Below are 22,294 nucleotides of genomic sequence, written 5' to 3' on the forward strand. Positions count from 1 at the left end.
TTTCAAGGTATTTATACAACTATCAACTATAAGATTAATTCATTAAAAATTCGAAGATCAAATTAATTACAACAGAATAATTAAAAAACTCTATGTTACACCTTTTTGGTGTATACAAAACATTATTGACTTATTGTTAAAGTATTCGTGTATATATATATGACACCAAAGCATCTGATCCAGTCCAAGTTTGACAACTGCATGTGATACTGGATTGGATATGTAAGGCCCCCTTCAAACAAGTACATTAACTGAGACTGCAAGGTACATGTGTTGCAGTGGAAGTGGAGAATCGACAGCGTATTCAAATAAATGATTGAAAACATGAAAGTGATTAATTAATGAAATTAACTTGCAGAAACAGCTAGGCTCTTCTCTTTGATCAACTTCTTGTTAATAACTTTTTTTTGGTACATTCTTGTTAATAACTTAATATCAATACATTAGAAATAAAAATATTTTTCTTTGATAAAAATATTTCTAGATTTAAATGTTTGATAATTGCTTATAAAACTAGTCCTGACAAGTTATTTTTTGCATTTGTACGTATGATAGTGTTAAGATTATGCTGACATTAATCCCTGCTAGAATTTATGATAACTTTTAAGAGTTTGTTTAAATATAAAGTTTGAATTAAACCACTTTAATCCAAGTAGACTTATGAAATTTAAGATGAGTGTGCTAGAAAGGAGTGTACTATTGTTGTGTTTCATGCCTTACCTTTTTGTAAGAGAAAAAATTCACGAGTCGTGATGAAATCTCAGCATTTACAGTAATCATTTTTGTAATATAGCTTTTTACCACAAAAAAAGTGAATAAAAAAGGAGTTTAATGGATATGCACTGTCAGTGTAAAATAGTTTTACACAGACATCCAATTGAATTCCGCTAAATCAGAAAATATCTTATTCTTTTAATTAAAATTAAAGTCAAATGTAATTATCTCTCCTACGTGGCATGCTTTGGTTGGATGACTGTGTAAAACTATTTTACACTGTCAGTGCATATCCATTAAACTCATAAAAAAGAGTAAAAACTTACAATTATGTCTGTCTAAAACTATCACAAATTTCACGTGTGTTAAATTTATGAATGAGTGAGGATGGGTGTTTGAGGAAAAATTTCCCTTATAGTACCTTCGTAATTGTCCAGATATAAAACAAACACATATCAATAAATGCAGTTAATTTTTTAAAATTTTAGAAAATTATTTATTTTCCTATTTTTTAAAATTGCAAATTGCAATGTTATGAAGCTTATTGATTTCAGCATTAATGTCGCCATGGAGCTACAGTCACTACCACACCTTCTTGCAAAGGCAATTTGAAACGCTAGTCACAGTCACGGGAAAGCCACATGTTCATTGTCCTGGTTATGGATACTTGTTTTTTCTTGGATCTAGCAACGACACTCAACTACATGTTGGGGGGGGGGGGTCATTTTTTTATATATGCCTTCATTCTTAGATAAAAAAATTGTTGAGTTGCACTTATTAATAATCGGAATATTCTAAAGCATAGTATCTTTTAACAAAATGAACTAACGAAGATAAAAAAAAAAAGGTTTATGTATAAGAAAAATGGGATGAAATTTAATAGAGAGCACGGAAAAAAAAAACAGAATTGATGATGTGAGAAGGTAACATGGGATGAATTTCAAAATTGTGTATATAATATAATCACATTCTTCCTTCTTTTTATCTACGTTGGTGTTCAAACTTCAAATATACTTTTAGTCTAATTTATCATTTTTAAAAACAAAGATAATACTGTTTTTTTTTTAACGGTAATCATTATAAATAATTGTAAGTGCCTTTGGAGTAGGAGTTGAAAATAAAAAAATTACTTTTTAAAAAAATAAAGCCTTTATCACATTAAAAACAAAAAAAGGAAAGAATTGACCAACTAATGCCTTGAATCCAAATCCGAAATAAAAGGAAAGAATTGGTTGACTTTATAAGATTGTACGCATAACAGCATTGTGTTTCATCGTGAATGTTCCTGGTAAAGGGAAAAAAAGATTCACTAATCGCAATAGATCAATTCATACGATGTTGACACAGTCGTTCTAACTTAAACAGATATCTCATATTTGATTGATAAGGAGAATTTTATCGTTATACTAGTCTCATTGGGCTTGAAATTGCGAGAGTAATAAAAAAAAACAAAGAGAGCAGTATAAGAACCACGAGTGTATATCACCAGAGTGTGAGAAAGAAAAGCACGTAGCCACTTGTTTTTTCTTCACTTTGTCTTCATCTTTTCCTTATAGTTTTCACTATTTTTTTTAATCCAAAAGAGAAAGAAAAAGCAAACCAATCAAAAGGTTCTGTTCATGTCATGTACTAGTACTTACTTTCTGATTCTTAAAAACTTTTCTTCTGTCTTGTTTATTTTTTGTTGGTGTTTTGTGATTATCAAAACGTGGTGTTAATACATGCACAATTGCACAGTAGTAAAAGTGTGATACTTGAAACTTTTCCTCACAGAAAATCTGTCATATTTATGATGAATATATATTAGGAAACCTTTCAAATTCAACGCATATTTGTCGTCATACCCTCTTGTAGTTTCCATTTTAGTTCCAGTGTAGAGTGAAGATTATGATACTCATTATTACTCTCAGATTTTGAAGTTGCAAAATTAGCTCAAATCTGAGTTTTTTTCCCTTTTATAAGGTGTTCTTGTGTTCTGTTTTGTAATTCTGGGTCATTTTGTGAAGGTGAATTGCTCTAGAGGTAGTAGTGGGGTGTCCTTGTGAAGGAAGATGAATCATAACTTTGTTTCAGACAACAGTCTTATTCTTGAGAGTGATGAAGAAGATGAGGAGAAGGATTTGAACAAAGGTGAAGGTGATGGTAATGATTCTGATTCTTCCAATTACTCCAATGAAAATCCTCCACAGAGGAAGCCTAGTTCCTACAACATCTCATGGCCTCAGAGTTACAGGTAAATACTTCTAACCCTTGTTTCAGTTCCACTGGATTTGTGAAATTCTTCTGTTTTGCTATGGTTGAGTTTGTGTGTATGTGCATATTTCAAGGGATTCCTCTGATTTATGGAGATATATGGTTGACTGTCCTTTTCTTTTCTTCACTTTTTGTTATCCTCCTTGTTGTAAAGTGATTTAGCTTTTTGGGTGAGTGTAAATTTTCCTATGAACTTTTCTGATTAGTTTCAACTATGAAGAAAACAGAATATTCTTCTTGTTTTTACATAGCCAAGAAACTAAGCCAAAAAGGTTGAAAATTTCGCCAACCTTGACATTGGATAGCATTTTTTCCCCTTCATATATCATTTTGCTGAACAAATCTGTTGTGTTTGATCCATAAGAAAGATATCGGCTAGTTTAACGTTGGCTGCTGAAGGTCTAATACAGCCAACTTCAATGGCGTAGTGTGATCCATATAGCCCACTTCACTTAGTGGGATAAGGCTTTTGATGTTGTTGTTGTTGTACATCATTTTGCTGAACAAGGGTCAGTGTCTTCTTAGTCAAGTGCATTTCCTGAATACTTATGCTTTTGTGATTGATGTTTCAGGCAGTCTATTGATCTCTACAGTAGTGTGCCATCACCAAATATTGGATTTCTGGGCACTCCCTCATTGAACAGATTGAGCAGTTCCTTCCTTTCTACATCTCTGACAAGGAGGCACACTCCCGAAGCACTTCCTTCAGTGTCGAAACCTCTGATACAACCGACTGAAGAGGAGCCACAGAGGCGAAGCTCTCACGCCTTGCTTCCCCCTCTTGCTAGGAAGTCTTCTTTGATTAAGAAGGATGCCAAGGTTTCTCATCATGAAATTCCTTCTCGCCAATGCTCCTTTGGACAGGCTGTGCTTAACGGTTAGTAGAGGGAACCTTGACTTGCAATACTCTTGATCTATGGCCTAGATATCTTCTTTCCTTTTTTACTAAATTGCTTTTGCAATTCAGATAGTTTGTGTTGAAGGCCAAAGGTCTTCCTAAGAGTGTGGCTCCAAGTGACCGAACTTTTGACCTAGAGGTTGAAACAACCACTTTTAACCACTACCGACACCTAGGTGCCTGGATATCCCTTTTAGGGGGAGGGGGTGACCGTCTGAGTATATGAAAAAAGAAGGATGGAGAAATAATAGCCAAGTAGGAGGATGTGATTAGTAAAGTAAATTAAACACATGAAAGAAACAAAGGATACAAATTACTTGGTAGATTGAATTTACTATCTGAATGCAAAAACTGACATATGTTGATTGAAGAGCATGTATATTTGTTTACTGACATCCTATGAGACTCCTATGCAATACATAAAACCATAAATGTTATTGCAGGCATAAACCATATCAGTCTACCGAGTTTATGCCGTGTTCTTATTTTGGATTTTTGCAGGCATAAATGTTCTTTGTGGAGTAGGAATCCTTTCAACCCCTTATGCTGCGAAACAAGGTGGATGGGTCGGGCTTTCTATCTTGTTCCTTTTTGGAATCATTTCCTTCTATACCGGGCTGCTCTTGCGTTCCTGCTTGGACAGTGAACCTGGTATTGAGACATACCCTGACATTGGTCAAGCTGCTTTTGGTACTATTGGACGTATTGCCATTTCAGTAAGTCTTCATCTTGATCTCTACTCTTATTCTTTATTTTTTTTCTTTTTTTGAGATTGTATGTTAATTAAAAATCAACAGTGTCTAATCTCTTTCTTATGCTCTCTCCTTTTTTTTGGATGCAGATAGTATTGTATGTGGAATTATATGTAAGTACAATTTCCCTCATTCAGTTACCATTCCATTTCGAGTGACACTCATTGTAATTTGAAATAGCAAAATAATATAATGATGAAAATCTGAGTGGCTACCTGTTTGGATTCTCACAGTTGCATCATTTGCATTTGTTTCAGTCTTGAACTTGTGAAAGTTAGAATTGGCTAACAATGCTTCCGATACCTTTTACCATGTGTTTGTCCTCATTAAAACCATGCTGTTATGCTGATACTTACCACCAGTTCTTCAAGGTTTTTTACTTTTTAGCAATTACTTTAATTTTCCTATTGAACATTTCTTCATGCAGGGTTGTTGCATTGAATACATAATTTTGGAGGGCGACAACTTGGCTACCTTATTTCCAAATGCATACTTAAATTTGGGTGGAATTGTATTGAATCCACAAACTTTGTTTGCTATTATCGCCACCTTGGCTGTTCTTCCAACCGTTTGGCTCCGTGACCTAAGTATTCTCAGTTTTATCTCAGGTAAAACTTATTTTTGTTCAAGTAATGATTAATTATCCATTGATCCATTCTTGAATAAAATTAATCCTGGTCTCATTTACCTTTGGCCAGAGGGCATTTTCAAACTTTATTTCTTTAGTTGCTGTCGTTGAAACTTATTTACTCATTGCCCATGAATTTGTCCTTTGTTCATGTATTACTATTACTATTATTATTTTGATCTTATTATAACTGTTAGTTATGTGTTTGTTATAGCCGGTGGAGTTATTGCATCAGTTTTAGTGACTATCTGCTTGTTCTGGGTTGGCGTTGTGGACGTTGGCTTTCAGAGCAAAGGGACAACACTCAATCTTACAACTTTTCCTGTTGCATTGGGTCTTTATGGTTACTGCTACTCTGGACATGCTGTGTTCCCAAACATTTATACATCCATGGCAAAGCCAAACCAGTTCCCTGCAGTGCTCTTAGCATGGTAAATAAACCAAGGACAATTTTAGCCACTGTCTATAACTCTTCTGCCCCTAATCCTTTCATTATATATTAGATCCCCTTAAGTCTTACACAAATTGCAATATCCTTGAATATTAAAAAATATATATGTCAGTCCCCGCATATATCAACCTGCATTTGTCCGCAATGCAGCCGCAACCACAATTAAAAACCCTTCAGATCATCTAGCAGTTAGGCATGAATGCCTCTAGATGTGGGATATATGTTGTTGTAAAAGTTTTTATTTTCTTCAGAGGAAGCTCTCTCTCTCTGAATCTATCAAGTATAATATGTCATTTTTCTTTTCATTGTAGTTTTGGAATTTGCACCTTCCTATATGCCGCCGGGGCTGTTATGGGATACAAGATGTTTGGAGATGCTATACTATCTCAGTTCACTCTTAACTTGCCTCAAGATTTGGTGGCAACCAAGGTTGCTGTGTGGACAACGGTATACCCATTCTACATTCTATTGCAAATCTTTTCATAGTAGACTATGCTTATTCTATAACATGTAAAGCTTGATTATATTTTCCTTTTATACCTTTCCTTTTCTCCATTAATATGGATCTTAGAGTAAAGAACCAAACTTGGGTCTGAACCTAATAGTTTAACCTTTTGAAATAATTAATTCTTGAATAACCTTTGAACCTCTATGGCCATTGTTCAAGTAGGTTATGAGTTCAATTTTGATGCCTCCATTTCATAATAAAATTTTAATTTAAGCATTAATTTTAGATAGGCTGGTGATTTATCCATGTATCAAACCAACAAGCTTTTGGCCTAAGAAGGGTGTTGGAGGTAAAAATCACATGTAACCCTGGTTATGGATATTTTCCAAAGAGGCTCTCAAAACTACTACTTTTCATGTTTTGTGTGCTGGGCATGGGGAACTGGGGAAGAGCTTAGTTATTATTGGCTCAAATGCTCAATTATTACTATCACATTTAGTTTAAGTGTTTAGTTCAATATCAACATATTGTTAATATCCCATTACCCACATAAATTGCTAACACTGTTGTCTGTTACTTTTGTTTTTGCAGGTGGTTAATCCATTTACCAAATATCCTTTATGCACGCATATTTCTATAAATTTTGATGTCATTCAGCATAAAGAATGATAAATTTGAAATTTCTTTCTTCTTTTTCAGTGATATCATAGATAAATATGAATGAGGAATTCTGTTGCTTACAATATAACTTTGCACCCTGAGAGCAATAAATGGTGCAAGATTAAGAATGTTTCTCATGACCATCATGCTTCACTTAATCAAACATCATAGAAGACCTACATGCCCTGTCTTGGACTCCTTTTCATGTACAATAGTTAAGCTAAAGGTTGTATTTGGCATAAGAGAGCATGTCCTCATAGCATTTTTAATTCCATTAGTTTCTTTTTGGATAGGGATGGTGGCAAAAAATACAAAGAAAATAATAATATTATGGAAGATTATTTATCCATAAGACTTTCTGCCTATTTTTTTTCCATGACTAAAATATCCACTCTTAAAAGCACAAAAAAGAAGAAGAGGATAATGTTCAATTCATGTTAATTATCCTTATTCAAATTACATTGTTTGAGCTAGGATTTTGTGACATGTCATTTCTCCTGCATTCTTTGCATTGAGCATTCCTGCAATGAAGATGAAAAAAAAAGTCTTTTCTTAACTAGCATCACGTATGCGCTGACTATATCTCCAGTGGCAATGAGTCTAGAGGAATTGATACCATCAAACAATGCCAAGTCTTACCTATATTCCATCTTCATCAGAACAGGGTTGGTAGTGTCGACCCTGCTAATTGGTCTGTCAGTTCCCTTTTTTGGTGAGTGTTAATTTTTCCTATATTCATGTGCTTGAGTGTTGAATGTTGATCAATTCCACTTCCATCTGGAACTGTCTCTGCAATACTATTCCTTTACTGATCTTAAATCTTAATTTTTTTTTCCAGGTCTGGTTATGTCTTTGATTGGATCACTGCTTACAATGCTTGTTGTAAGTTCCCTTCATTTTATCTGTTATTTTCCCTACAGTTATTGATGATAGCATTTCACTAATTAAAATCAACCTTGATGACAGACTTTGATACTACCCTGTGTTTGTTACCTGAGAATTTTGCGGGGAAAAGTCACCCGATTACAGGTAATGATAATTGCACTCTTGATTTATTCAATGTGATCATTAATTAATTCATTCTTGTTGTTTCAGTGAGCATTTGGATCATGCCATAGTCAAGATATTTTTGCCATGCCACTGGTTGTGACTCAATTTCATTTCATATGTCTGCAGGTAGCACTTTGCATTATAATTATTACCGTAGGTGTTGTATCTTCTGCCTTTGGAACATACTCAGCACTTTCCGAGATTATTAAGAGTTTGGGTGGATGAAGTTTTGTGGCTTAATTCATGGAAGAAGATGAGATTTGTCTACTATTATCTAGCCCTTTCATTTATTTTATCCATTTTGATTGTTGATCCCCAATTTTGAGTTCATTTTCTGTGGTTTCTCCATTTTGTTGCTAGTATTTGTGGTTATTATTCTGGTTCCTAGTTTACCTTTGTTATGACAAGTTTTGCTCGGGATTGAAGTATTGGAATTGATAAAGCACCATCCTATAGATGGTGGCAGAGAAATTAAATGATACGGTTGAAGAGATTTCTTGTTCTTTCTACTTGAAAATGTCTAGTGCAATCTCTTGGTATGATACAGTATCTCCATCACTATTTAATGCAGCAATATGGTGCTCACCAAAAGTGCTCCAAGATATAAATGATATAGCACAAAGGATTAGAATGACATTTGTTTATATTTTCATTCAAGGGATCAAGATTCTGTAATGTGGAAACTTCACATGACATTGTCATATTGAAACTTCAGATGTTGTTGACATTGTCATGTGACATGAGAAGATCATAATCCAAATGACAACCATGTGTATCCGCTCGGCTTGCGTGGCTCATACTTGTTCCTTGACTTTTACTTTATATCCTTGTGATTTCTTTCATAAATCTTGGAGAATAAAGACATGGTTGGATGAGTTCGAGTTGTGGTTGCACCTTTGAAGCTAGTTATAACACATTAATTTCACTTGACAATGGTCTTTCATCTCACTTATACTAATCATAAATTTTAAAGACTTATGATATTACACATTATTCAGTCAAGGGCCAAAATTGACATTAACAACTATCGAAAGCTGATCTTTTTTTTTTCAAAGTGAAAGCTGATCTTTAAAACCTAAGAACAAGCTTGTTATTTTTCTGCTCGTAATGGGATGAGGGTAGAGAATAATTTACTTAATATATTCTTGGTTATAGTGTGAACACTTAAGCAAATGTTTGGATAAACTTATGAAATTGGTAATGACCTACCTATAAGATCTGAGTTTATTTTTATAAATATCTCAAATTAGTTTCGTCTTATTTCAATGAGTTTACGAATAAGTGCTTATTGTCATACACATTTAATTAAATTGTTTACCTAAAAAAGCATCTTGCAGTTGAAGATGATAAGGCCTTAATACTGAAGCCAAGATATGAACAGAAACATAATACTAACTTAATGTCTATTGGACTTTGATGATGAGCTCTTTCAAAAAAAAAAACTTTGATGATGAGCTGGTCACATTACAAGACAGAAACTTAACGGTATTTCTGTAACAATCTATCAGTCAAAACATCCACAAATAACTTCACTTTAGAATAATGTATTCATAGGCAAAACTTCACAGCGATGCTGTTACATTCAAAATTTTGATCTGAACTTAACATAAGCTGAATTGAATGAAATGAAGCAACTTCCTTACAATAACTCATCCTAATCATGCTTGATATCAAAGAAAAATTATAAAAGTCTATGGAACCAGAAAAAAGTTCTTAAAGTGCCATGATTGGGGAGAAGATCAAAATCTTTCTGCGAGTCTAGAAGTAACTGCTCTTAGTTTGGAGTACACCTTTCCTGCTGGTGATCCCAGGATTAGGCTACAAAGAGAATCCCTGGCAATCTTAATGTTAGCAAAAGATCCCAGAATGTGGATTTTGCTGTCAGCAATCACGATTCTTGTCTTGGACGCATTCTCAATTGCGAACTTCGTTTTACCACCTTTACCAGACAATCTTCCAATAGCACGGGACAAGTGATCGCCTCGAAGTGTTTTAACATCCTTGATCTCAAAGGACTCGATATAGAGCTCATCCAAACGCAGAAGCGCAATGGCGTCTATGACATCAAAACCGAGCATGAAAGCATGGACAAAATCAGCACATTTCTGCAGGTTACTGATATCAGGTGTATCACGCCTTGTCTTCAGCTCAACTTTCCGAGCCTTCAAATTCATACGGATGTCAATTTTCATCTGTTCATAGACAGGGGTGTAGAGATCCATCCAAGCTTTCTTAAGAGGAGTGTAACGATGCGGCGGAACAGACACCTTGCGGAACTGAACCTGACCATCAGACATCTCATGAGGTTTCAAAGGCTCAAACTTTGGCTTTGGTGGTAAAAGCTTGGGTTCAGATGGGACAGCTTCAACTTCCATTGAAGAAGGTGCCTCGTTTGACTGCATTGTGCAACTGTTTCAAGAGTACCTAAAAATAAAAGATGAATTAGAATCTGCAGAAGTTTAAGGGCTTATTAAACAAAATTCCATTAGCATGTTGGTGAATACTATAACAGAATATAAAACTGAGTCAATACCAGTGCTACTACCTCATATATCTAATGCATTGTGAATTTCAACAATCTAAAATCATGATAATGCATCAAAACAATAAAACTCAACTTGTCCATAAATTTTGAAACATTTTCATTTTCTATGATATTCAGCATTAACCCATACATACAATATGACAAGAATACTCTCGCCTAATATACAATTTTCACCGGGGGGGGGGGGGGGAGTGAAGACTGAAGATAGCTTTCATAAACTAACTATCCCCAAAACTCAAGCTGTTGGATGCAACAAGGACTAAACTCCATATCACTTTATCGTGTATATAGAGGCTCTGATACCATGTCACAAACTATCCCAAAAAGCTTAAAATGTCGGGTGAAAACACATGCATGCTTTTATATTATATTTGTAACATAACAATAGGGTACTACTAGACTACTAGAGCCCTTGATTGATAAGTAACAAAATTTATCCTACTAAATAAACCCTTTTGATCCCTTTATACCTTGAACTAGGTATTGAATTACCAATTCCCCCACACATAAAAAACTCAGAGAAAAAAAGATAAATCGGTTTAGGATTCAATTAGAATCAGTTAATCAAGTATCAAATAAGAAAGCAAATTTTTCAGGGGCATAATGTCACATTAACAGAGGATGATGCTTTCAACATATTGGCACGATAATATATCAAAGAAACCATGCCTATATTGCCTATACAGCTCCATCAAACCACTGAATGAATCAGATAACAGAACCATCTCTTAACATGCACACAAAGTCACGAACAAACAGAGTCCTGAAAGCATAGACCCATATGAATTTCGCAAAAAAAAAAAAAAATTGATTTTGAAGGAACCCCATGTCGTTCCCTGACTCATACTCACCGAAAAACTGGTTCTGGTTTCAGAAACCGAATTTGAGGCGAGTTTGCTTCGCAAGTCTGTTTTGAGTTTTAACCCCAGAACAGAACCTAAGCACTGGGTCAAACGAATCGTTGAGAGGATGGAGAGACGGTGGAGCATACCTGCTATGGCGAGGTGAAGATGGGAACGTAGCAACAGCTAAGGACTACGGTGGTTCTCTCAGGAAGAGAGGCACAGCACTGAAGCAGTGTTACTATCGAGCCAGAACAATGGTTTATGGGTCACTGCTACTGAGTTTGGTTCAACCGGTTAAACCGAAAATCTATGAGAGAAGGTTCTCAAATCAGGTTTGGGCTGAATAGAGCGCAAAGCCAACGAGTTTCTAATTAAGTGGGCGTTAAGTAGGAAGAGCCTTCTTCTCATGATAGATTCAACCTCTTATCAAAAAGATATATCTTGGTTTTATTTTATCTCTTCAAATAGTTTAGTAACAAACCGATTTTTTAGGTTTGTGAGTTGGCGCATAGCAAGAGTTTGTCTCACTTTTAAGAGAAACCCTAATTGTAATCTTCTTTAGTTCCTCTCATATAAGAAGACGCACACCACACAACATTATCCTCTACCTCGTAACTTTTTTCTTCAACTAACATTCATCACTTGTTCTGGTCGGCTCTAAAAGCCATACGAATTGACAACAATGCGTTTGATCCCACAGGAAATGCCTTTAAGAAGACATCGCGTCGCGGTCGGAACAACCTGGTGCAAGAACAAGCATGAATAGTTATACTATTCATAAAAGTATTTTAATGACTAGAAAGTATTGCACAAAAAACTATTTATACTATTCATTTTCATAATTTTTTGGAACAATATTTATCTTCTTGCTGATTTATCATAAATGGTTTCGTATTTTTTAAAGGTATTTTATCATTTTAATAGTAATCCCATTTATTTTTTTACTTGAGCCATAACAAAAGCTAGCCTTACTTTTATGAGAAATCTTTATTGTATTCTTCTTTTGTTTCTCTCACGTGTGGAAAGTCACATACCGCACAACATGCATCCAGTACTTCACAATTTTTTTCTTCAACTTTTCTTTGTCTTTTAGATCGAGTTGTTGCATGATGCATTGATGCTAGGGAACATCGACATATATCGTGATGGTTAAAGCAGAAAGATATAATAATAATGTTTCAATTACTAGGAAATATTGCACAAATAAGAATACTTATGAGATTCTTTTTTTACACACTATTCATCTTCTTACTAATTCATCATAAATGGTTTCATATTTTTTTTAATTTATTTTATTACTTTGATCAATAGTAGGCCCATTTTTTTTTTGTGACTCGGGCCCATGACAAAAGTTAACCTCATTTTTACGAGAAACCCTAATTGTATCATTCTTTTGTTCCTCCCCCCGTCGCACAGTCGCTACCTCACAACTTTATTTCTTTAGCTTTCCTTCATCACTCTTCTTCAACTTTTCTTCAAATTTTATTTGTCTTTAAGATTGAGTTGTTGCATGATGATGGGGGACATCGACATACGTTGTGGGTGGGATGTTCGATGATGTGGCCATAGCGGAGAAGGATTTGATGGGTTGGATTCGAACGGAAAGTTGGATCCGGTGGTAGTGGTATGCCTTCATTGGATCTGCACAACGGCGACAGCGCAAAGATGAAGATGAAATTTTTCTAGATCTGAATCTTCTTCATGTTGTTTTGGATCTATTGAATTCAAATGTTCCTTCTGGTCTTGAGTTCATTCCATATCTTGATGCAGATTTCAAATATTTTGGTAAGGACAGAGGGGAGGATTGTTTTGTTGTTAATCAATTCTGGCAATTTATGATACCACTGATGACATGCCAAGATATTATGCGCTTGACAGGAAAGTGTATGTGGCCTCCCCTTTGAAGTTGGAAATTTCTTGATTGGAGCCTGACCTAGATGACCAAGGGGAGAAAGATTGCCATGATGCAGATTTGCCTATTGCTTGTGGTAAGTTCAAACTTAGTGCTTCTCAGCATGTTATTGATCTTACTATCTTCTCTCACCATATACAATGCATGAAAAGAAGTGGCAAAGGTTCTTATATGGTATATCCCAAGAAGGGAGAAACTTGGGCAATTTTCAAGGATTAGGATAACAAATGGAGTTGTAATCCAGAAAATCATTTGTTGGATGAGTTTGAATATGTGGGAATGCTATTAGATTTTTATGAGAATGTTGGCATTGCAGTTGCTTACCTAGTCAAAGTGAAAGGATTTGCTAGCCTCTTTCAAAAAGCTAAGAAGAATGAAGTCAGTATGTTTTGTGTTCTACCTAATAAGCTATATAGCTTCTCACACCGAATTCCTTCATATAAAATGATAGGTAGTGAAAGGGAATGTGTTCCAAGAGGATGTTTGTAACTTGATACCGCTGCACTGCTTACTAACTTCTTTAAAGTTGGTGATTCTGGTGTTGTGAAGATGGGAATAGAATGTTACACACCGGAGGAGAGAAAGTGATGGATAATGAGAGTATTATTTCTAGTACTAACAAGGTACATAATAATTATGAATCTTTTTAGTTTGTTGGCCATTGTTAATACTTGTTATGTACCTCTTGGAACACCTTCCCTTTCATTACCTGACATCTTATATGAAGGAATCCGATGTGAGAAACTATATAGCTCATTAGGCATAAAACATAACATACTAACTCCATTCTTCTTAACTTTATGAAAAAGGCTAACAAACCCTTTTGCAACTACAATGCCAACATTCTCATAAAAAATCTGATAGGATTTCTACATATTCAAACTCACAATAAATGATTTTCTGGATTACAACTCCATTTGATATCCCAATCCCTGAAAATAGCCCAAGTTTCTCCCTTCTTGGGATATACCATATAAGAACTTTTTCCACTTCTTTTCATGCATTGTATCTGGTGAGAGAAGATAGTAAGATCAGTAACATGCTGAGAATCACTATTGAACTTACCACAAGCAATAGGCAAATCTGCGTCATGGCAATCTTTCTCCCCTTGGTCATTTGGGTCAGGCTCCAACCAAGAAATCTCCAACTTCAAAGGGGAGACTACATACAATTTCCTGACAAACGCATAATATCTTGGTATGTCATTAGTGATATCATAAATTGCTCAAAATTGATTAGCAGCAAAACAATCCTCCCCCTGTCCTTATCAAAATCTTTGAAATCTCCATTAGGATATGGAATGAGCTCAAGACCAGAAGGGGCATTTGAATTCAACTGAGAGAAGTTGTCATCTTTTGAGCTTCTAAGGTTAGGATCTAACTCTAATACATTCTCTCCTTGAACAAGAGATAGCTCAAATTTTCCTTCCTTCCCTAAAGATGATGCATCTTCAGTTGGATTGCTTCTTTTAATTCTCACATCTTTGTTCAAATCATCACACTCTCGTTGCGCCTCAAGGAGGGTATTATGCAGTGCTTCCTTTTCCTTCTTCAAAACATCCACTTTTTTTTTTCAGCTTCTTGTTTCTCTTAATCAACTTCCCTCCTTCATTTCTCATTTTCCCCAACTTAGCCTCAGCTTGTTGGAGTCGGTGGCTCTCCTAAAGTTTCCTTATCTGCGATTATGGGGGAGAGGATTTGTGAGGTTGTGCTAGCTTCTTTTATAAGATATCTAACTTATATTTTTTGGGTATACACATTCAATACCTGTCACCCTTTAGATTCCGCCAGATTCAGGGTTTAGTCACAGTTAAGACTCATCATCTCTCCCTTAGTGTGTATTGTGTGGGGATCGAACCCGAGAACTCTTCCCGCACACTCAATCTGTGTTGCCAACTAAGCTACCCTATTAGATGTAACTTATATTTTTGTACTACATTTTAGAAATGAATAAACTAAAAATTGTATGAATAAAAAAAGTTTGTAAAATGCATTATTTTTTACCACGTGTAAAATGCAACCTTGTTGCATAAGGAAAGAAAAGAAGGAGCAGAAGCCCATGAAGGCCCATGTCATGAAACGGCTCCGACATCTCTCTGCAAAATCCTTTATTTCTCAGAATTCATCTTTTTCTCCGAACCATTTTCAGCATTCAGCTTCATCAATACGGTAGGTTCTTCTTCTTTTGCTCTTTTGTTCATTGAAATCTCTGCAAGTTTTTTTTTTCTTCTTTTCTTTAACGAAATCTCTTGGTTTTTTTAACGTTAATTTTTGTGAAATGTGCGAAATTTATGTATTGATTTGCGTGTTATTTGTTGGTAAAAGGTTGTCGTGTTCTTTCTCGATAATGGGTTTCTCTACCTTGATTTCAGAGAGGATCGGATTCTGGGTTTCGTTTGTATAGATGTGAAGGTTCCTTTCCTTTTGAGCTGTGGAGTCTAAGGTATGATCGTTTTTCTGTTGCAATTGATTATCTTTTTCTGTTGATTTATAGTCTTTTCTGTGGTAAGATAAAGAAGAATGAGAAGGTTAGAGGTTGTGTTTGATGTAATTCTGAGCCCTTTGTGCCTCTAATTTAAGTTTGTTCTAGGTGGGTTTTTACTGTTTGAGGATATAGTGAAAGAGAAGGAACCATGACCATTGTTTTCTTATGTTTTGTTTGGTTTTTTATGATTTCATGTAAGGAGAAAGTGGATTACGGTGTATGATTTTTTTTCCTCTTTAGTTTTTGGGTTTGTTATCTGTGTAATTTGGATGGAATTCTTTTGGTGGCATTATTAGGTGACTTCTAGTTTGGAGTTGGAGATGGCGAGTGGGAGTAAGGTGGGTGTGCAAACTTTGGATGAAGGTTTGCAGCCTTTGCCGAATGGGAATATTGAAGACACCTTGCAGAGTGAGCTAGAAAGGATATTGCAAGAGCAGCGCAATCAGCAATTTATCAATCAAGAAAGGGATGTCAATGTTTACAGGAGTGGAAGTGCTCCTCCAACAGTGGAAGGATCTTTAAGAGCTTTTGGTAGTCTGAGGGACTCCGATTTTGGGGTGGTCAATAGTGGGAGAAATGATAATGATGGGTTTTTGACTGAAGATGAGCTTAGATCTCATCCTGCCTATCTTTCCTATTATTATTCACATGAGAGCATAAATCCTAGATTACCGCCCCCGTTGTTGTCAAAAGAAGATTGGCGTGTTGCGCAAAGGTTTCAAGCTGGCGGCGGGTCTTCTTCAATTGAGGGATTTGGGGACTGGAGGAAGAATGTGGCCACAAATGGTGATAGTTCATCGCTATTTTCAATGCAGCCAGGATATTCTGTGCAGCAGGCAGAGAATGATTTGATGGAGCTGAGAAAAGCCAGCGGACGGAATCTCTCTAGGCAGAGTTCAACTCAGTTGGTTGACAGACATATGGATGGTTTGGCAAGAATGTCAGGGGCTGATCTTGGTGCTAGGAGGGCCTGTTTTTCTGACATTCTTCAGGTAATTAACTTATCCTGATTGCATGTGTCATGGTCTTGATTCCATCCTTATCCTTCAATCTCCAACATTAACCATAAGCATCCAATTATAATAATAATAATAAACTTAACTGACAAAGTATGTTGCACTATTTTCTTACCCTGATTACTGAAGCTAGCATTTTAGCAGGAAGGACTTGATCAACCTGCTTCATTGTCAAGCAATATGTCACGTCCAGCAAGTCTCAACGCATTTGGTGATATCATGGATTCAAATAGCATTATTGATCATGAATCCTTGGAGGGCTTGCGTTCTTCAGCTTCTACCCCTGGTTTGGTCGGACTTCAGAATCACAGTGTAAATGTTTCTCGTAATTTTGCATCTACTGTGGGTTCTTCTGTGTCAAGAGTGATGACTCCTGAACCACAGGTTTTTGGGAGATCTGTTGGATCTGCAGTTCCCCAAATGGGTAGTAAAGTTTTCTCTGGTGAGAAAAATGGCATTGGCTTGGGTACCCAGAATGGCTACTCTTCCAATATGCCTGATCTTACTCGTATGGTGTCTTCTTTATCGAGGTTAAATTTATCAGGTGCTAACCTTGCAGAGCAAGATATTCTTTTAAAATCTAAGCTGCAAATGCCTGATGTTCTGTTAAGCACACCGAGCAATGTTAATTTGACCGGACATAATGAGATCTTAAGAGGAATGAACTCATTTAGTTCAAACGAGCGAGTCAATTTGATGAGAAAATCTGCTTCTTATTCTAATCTTCGCTCAAAAGTTTCTTCTACTGGAAATTTATCTAGTTTGTCAAGCACAGACTTCACTGGCCATGTTCCTGGCGCATATCTCGGAAACTCAAAATTGAATACTGTGTATGATAATCATCTTGAGACAGGTCTCATTTCTCTCTTGCTGACTCCTCTGCTTGAAAGTGTGTTTTTTGTGTCAATTATTTAACTCAGTGAGGTTTAGCCTTATTTGTAGATCTAACAGTTCAGTTTTTAATTCCAGCTTTGAGGGGTCGCAGAGATGGTCAAAGTTTGGATGCTCTACGAAATCAACTTGCTAATGAATTTCATTCGACAACCCTGGACCCACGCTTCATCCAATCCTTGCAGCAAAGTTCTGATTACCGGCAAGGGATGAGCAGTTCTGGTGATCCTTTTCAGATAAGAAATTTCACGGATACTTCACATGGAGACTTAGAGGGACTTCAGAAAGCATATCTTGAGACACTTCTTGCTCAACAAAAGCAGCAGTATGAACTCCCACTTCTGAGCAAATCTGTGCTTCTTAATAATGGGTTCTTTGGGAGTCAGCCATATGGTCTTGGCATGCCATATTCAGGAAAGCAGACTGCAAATTCCTCACTTCCTTCTCTTGGATCTGGGAATCCACTGTTTGACAATGAACGTATGTCACAGTTAACTTCTATGATGAGAAGTTCAATGGGAGGTTCTGGCAGCTCATGGCATGCTGATATTGGCAATAACATGGAGGCAAGATTTGCTTCATCCTTACTGGATGAGTTCAAGAACAATAAGGCCAGGCCTTTTGAACTTCCAGATATCGTTGACCATGTGGTTCAATTCAGGTACGAATCTTACACCTCCACAGTTGTTTCTATTGACATGGCTCTGGGAATCTGATTTGATAATCTGTGCCATAATGCAGCACGGATCAATATGGTAGCCGATTCATTCAGCAGAAATTAGAAACAGCTTCTGTAGAAGAGAAGACCAAGATATTTCCTGAGATCATTCCTCATGCTCGTGCCTTGATGACTGATGTCTTTGGCAATTATGTTATACAGAAAGTACAATTAGTTTCTGCTTCTGAGTACTGTTGTAAATATGTTCTTTTTATTTTGTTAGCGATAGTAGAGTTTCATGCTTGACATTGAACTTTTGCAGTTTTTTGAGCATGGTACAGAAAGTCAGAGAAAGGAGTTAGCCAGCCAACTTGCAGGTCATGTTTTACCTCTTAGTCTGCAAATGTATGGTTGCAGAGTGATTCAGAAGGTGCCTTTTCAAGCCTTATATTCTCATATTATTCCCTGTACACGGGCATCAACCCATGCATGACTCTTAAAATCTCATTTCTTCAATATCGCATAATACGGTATTTTTTAAAATGATGTAAACTTGCTTAAATATTTAGTAAATAATGGAACACTTGAGATATTCTTGTGTATTACTCTCTACTTTCTGCAGTACTGAAATTTGTTGGTTTTATTTCATATTGTGATTTTTCACCATACTTAAGTTATAAGGTTTAATCATCCATAGGTTTAGTCATTTGGATTTAAACATGAATTGGTTTAGTTCAAATTTGGTTTATATTGAATATTGATAAATACTTATTGCCACAAGGTTAAATTTCAAATGAACTGAACCCCCAACCCAACCCAACCCAACCCAAAAAAAGTCTCTATTATTTGTTTTTAGATTAGGAAAGAAATGAATGCATTATTTAAAATTTTTGCTAAATTTATTGACAGGCCTTGGAGGTGGTTGATGTGGATCAGCAAAGTCAAATGGTGTCAGAGCTCAGTGGTGCAGTAATGAAATGTGTACGTGATCAAAATGGAAACCATGTTATTCAGAAGTGTATAGAGTGTGTCCCTCAAGATAAAATTCAGTTTATTGTCTCATCTTTCTATGGGCAAGTTGTTGCACTTTCTACTCATCCTTATGGATGCAGAGTTATTCAGGTTAGACCATTGGACATGGTATTCATCTTCTGCTGAGGCAGTATGAACTTTATTTCTTTTAGCATTTTATTTAAGTATTAACGGTTTTCATGGATGCTAACAGAGGGTTCTAGAACATTGTGATGATCTAAATACACAACAAATTATCATGGATGAAATCATGCAATCTGTCTGCACTTTAGCACAGGACCAATATGGAAATTATGTTATTCAGGTATGCTACGTTCCGTACATTAACTTGTTTTATATAGATGATAGAAAACACACATCAGCATGGAGATGCATGCGTCATGCTTCGGCACTACTGTACCTATAAGTTATACGTGCACTTATAAATATGCATTATAGTTTTGTGATTGACTTTGATTGTGTCTATTATTTTAGAAGAGAGCAAAGTTCATGTTTGTATTGACAAACAACTTTTTCTACCCGTCTTGGTTTTAGTCTCAGGCTTTTAGCTGTTTGTGGGTCATCCTCTGTAAGTTTGAAATACAGAAGTCTGAAGCAGTGATCTTCTAACAGAATTGGTGGACATGTTTCTTTACTGATGACCAGAAAACATCGATTTAGACTTGTGTCCATTGTTTATACTCTCTTCTTAGGATCATATTGATTCATCATTCATGTCGAGAAGCACCATACCTTGGGCATTTTCATATTTCCCTAAATTAAATTAATCGACAGTAGACACTTTTAAGTAAGTTAACAATTAAACATATTCAGCGACTTGCAACTTCGATTCAATTTCATATTTTCCGGGTCAATATATAGAGGTTTATTTATTAAATGATATACCAGTATTATGATCTTGGCCATTGTTTACATGCTTATACTTTTAATCATAATTTGGTTAAGTTTTTGGTTTCATCTTCATGATCTTTAGCTGCAATTAACAGATTGGATTTTCCAATTTTTGAGATGGTTTATTTTTTTTATTTTGTCAGTTATCACTGTGGTATGCAAACTTGTTTTCCCTTTTTTAATAATAAATAAATGCATAAATATATCTATTTGAGTGCTGGATCATAGTATATCTTATCTATATTCTGTTCTGTTTATTGTTTGCTAGTTCCATTATTACTTACATACCACACTTTTTTCTTTGTAGCATATCCTAGAACATGGTAAACCACATGAACGAGCTGCTATTATCAGCCAGCTAGCTGGGCAAATTGTAAAGATGAGCCAGCAAAAATTTGCTTCTAATGTTATCGAGAAGTGCTTGGCTTTTGGTAGTCCTGATGAACGTCAGCTATTGGTGAATGAAATGCTTGGTACTTCTGATGAGAATGAGCCCTTACAGGTAGGTCCCCCTTTCATCTCTTATCGTTTGAAATATTAGTTTTACTGAGGCTGGAGACTATCGACTATTCAAATATATGCCTGTCACTTAATTTATTATCAGCCTAGGGGATTAGGTTGTAACTTGAATTCAAGAATCTGTCATGTGTGAACTTCCCTTTCCTAAATGTTTTCCAAATAAAAGAAAATAAATAAGTTCATTAACTTAAATATGGAAAATTAAGTCAATGTTAATGTTTTTTCTTCTATATATTTCATATACCTATGCCTTAGGCACTTGATTTTTTAATTATTTATCCCCTAAAGTTTAATTCATTTATTTTACTCGTATTACTTTTAGATTTAAGTGGACACTGAACGATTACACTTTCTGACCTAGTTGCATATCAATACTCAGTAGTGGTAGAAGGGTGGACCAAACCTTGTCGTTAATCCAATGAGGTCTTAGGTCTCTGATTCTGGGAGTTTGCTCCATAAATTATCATGGGCTGGAGTGAAAGAAGGGGATGGACCAATCCTTATAAGGGGATGGACGATTCTTATAATAATAAATTACGAAAATTGGCAAAATAAATTATTTCAGCTTTATTACCATCACTAATTGCCAATTGGTTGGAGTGAAAGAAGATTGGATCCTTAAGCATCACCATTGGATCCATACATCCATTTTCTTCATGTTTGGTGATGGACTTAACCATGTTTTAAATGGATCCCGTTATTTCTGATAAAAGTTCATCAATTTTCATTGTTGCTTTGTACATTTAATTAATTATAGAATGAATGATCATATAACATGCAATTCACAGGCTATGATGAAGGACCCTTTTGGAAATTATGTTGTGCAAAAGGTTCTTGAGACCTGCGATGATCAGAGCCTTGAGCTGATCCTTTCTCGCATCAAGGTTCACTTAAATGCCCTGAAGCGGTACACCTATGGCAAACATATAGTTACTCGTGTGGAGAAGCTCATAACCGCTGGAGGTAAAGAATGCAGAGACTTTTTCCATTATAAATTTCGATTGCTTTTCTGTAAATTGTTTAGATTTCTCATAAGCCCCTCATTCTCGCAGAAAGGCGCATAGGATTGTTGGCCTAATTTACTGTATCTTCTGTCATCCTATTGAGGTCTCATCCTCCTGGCCCGCCGCATAGAGGTTTTGCTTTTGTACAGCTAACATGAATGTTAATATCACCAACTTTCCTCTGCTAGCCTCATCTGTATAAAGCATTGGAGATAAACAGATTCAACTGGGCTACTGGAATAATATTTTTCTTTGCTCTGCTTGATTTTGTTGTTGCAACTCGACAGAGAACCTCCATAGGGAGAGTTACTTAGGATGCTAAGATTAGGGTCGCGGCAATGTGTACTGAATGTGTATGTATGAGGTCCATTGTCTGTAAAGAAAATAATAGCAAATGATTGCAGTAACCAGAGCTATTAGTCAGGCTCTAAACTTGAATTTTATGAATGTAAATAATATGCTGCAACTTTCTTGGGCTGATCTGATCACTTTGATTCCATGTCATGTATCTAAGTTCACTTCTCTTTGCTCCAGAATTGATGGCAATTGGGAAGAAGTTACTAGAAATAATCACCCCAAAGAGAAGTATTTTGTGCTTGCATGAGTATATATTACTTCTACCCTGCTTAATCCAATATTTCTT

General features: G+C 35.8%; 3 protein-coding genes across 7 annotated transcripts; 2 read left to right on the top strand and 1 right to left on the bottom strand.

The window, feature by feature from the left end:
* The first annotated feature begins 2,175 nt into the window (after nt 1–2,175).
* On the top strand, nt 2,176–8,363 carry LOC130717148 (amino acid transporter AVT1C-like). Of its 3 annotated transcripts, none has more exons than XM_057567274.1 (13): nt 2,176–2,324; nt 2,721–2,947; nt 3,540–3,844; nt 4,367–4,581; nt 4,707–4,730; nt 5,045–5,225; nt 5,460–5,676; nt 6,008–6,143; nt 6,736–6,755; nt 7,371–7,516; nt 7,643–7,686; nt 7,771–7,833; nt 7,981–8,363. In XM_057567274.1, the coding sequence occupies exons 2-13, from the start codon at nt 2,766–2,768 to the stop codon at nt 8,077–8,079; spliced, it is 1,632 nt and encodes a 543-aa protein (XP_057423257.1). In that variant the 5' UTR covers nt 2,176–2,324; nt 2,721–2,765; the 3' UTR covers nt 8,080–8,363. The 3 variants fall into 3 exon arrangements, with proteins under 3 accessions (XP_057423257.1, XP_057423256.1, XP_057423258.1); XM_057567275.1 differs by lacking the exon at nt 2,176–2,324 and adding an exon at nt 2,441–2,459; XM_057567273.1 differs by lacking the exon at nt 2,176–2,324 and having other exon boundaries at nt 2,341–2,947.
* A 1,007-nt stretch (nt 8,364–9,370) lies between these two features.
* On the bottom strand, nt 9,371–11,572 carry LOC130717149 (uncharacterized). 2 transcript variants are annotated; one of them, XM_057567277.1, is made up of 2 exons: nt 11,391–11,572; nt 9,371–10,278 (listed from the first exon to the last, which is right to left on the bottom strand). In XM_057567277.1, exon 2 carries the CDS (start codon nt 10,254–10,256, stop codon nt 9,594–9,596), a length of 663 nt encoding a protein of 220 aa, XP_057423260.1. In that variant the 5' UTR covers nt 10,257–10,278; nt 11,391–11,572; the 3' UTR covers nt 9,371–9,593. The 2 variants fall into 2 exon arrangements, with proteins under 2 accessions (XP_057423260.1, XP_057423259.1); XM_057567276.1 differs by having other exon boundaries at nt 11,251–11,572.
* Nucleotides 11,573–14,795: 3,223 nt separating this feature from the next.
* Nucleotides 14,796–22,129, top strand: LOC130717046 (pumilio homolog 4). Of its 2 annotated transcripts, none has more exons than XM_057567148.1 (12): nt 14,796–15,324; nt 15,528–15,598; nt 15,937–16,632; nt 16,798–17,509; nt 17,626–18,208; nt 18,289–18,430; nt 18,528–18,635; nt 19,115–19,327; nt 19,431–19,541; nt 20,436–20,630; nt 21,436–21,610; nt 21,700–22,129. In XM_057567148.1, exons 3-12 carry the CDS (start codon nt 15,961–15,963, stop codon nt 21,723–21,725), a joined length of 2,937 nt encoding a protein of 978 aa, XP_057423131.1. In that variant the 5' UTR covers nt 14,796–15,324; nt 15,528–15,598; nt 15,937–15,960; the 3' UTR covers nt 21,726–22,129. The 2 variants fall into 2 exon arrangements, with proteins under 2 accessions (XP_057423131.1, XP_057423132.1); XM_057567149.1 differs by having other exon boundaries at nt 16,801–17,509.
* The last annotated feature ends 165 nt before the right edge of the window (nt 22,130–22,294 follow it).

The sequence above is a fragment of the Lotus japonicus genome, chromosome 5, assembly GCF_012489685.1.
Source record: "Lotus japonicus ecotype B-129 chromosome 5, LjGifu_v1.2".
In the NCBI taxonomy this organism is placed as follows: domain Eukaryota; kingdom Viridiplantae; phylum Streptophyta; class Magnoliopsida; order Fabales; family Fabaceae; genus Lotus; species Lotus japonicus.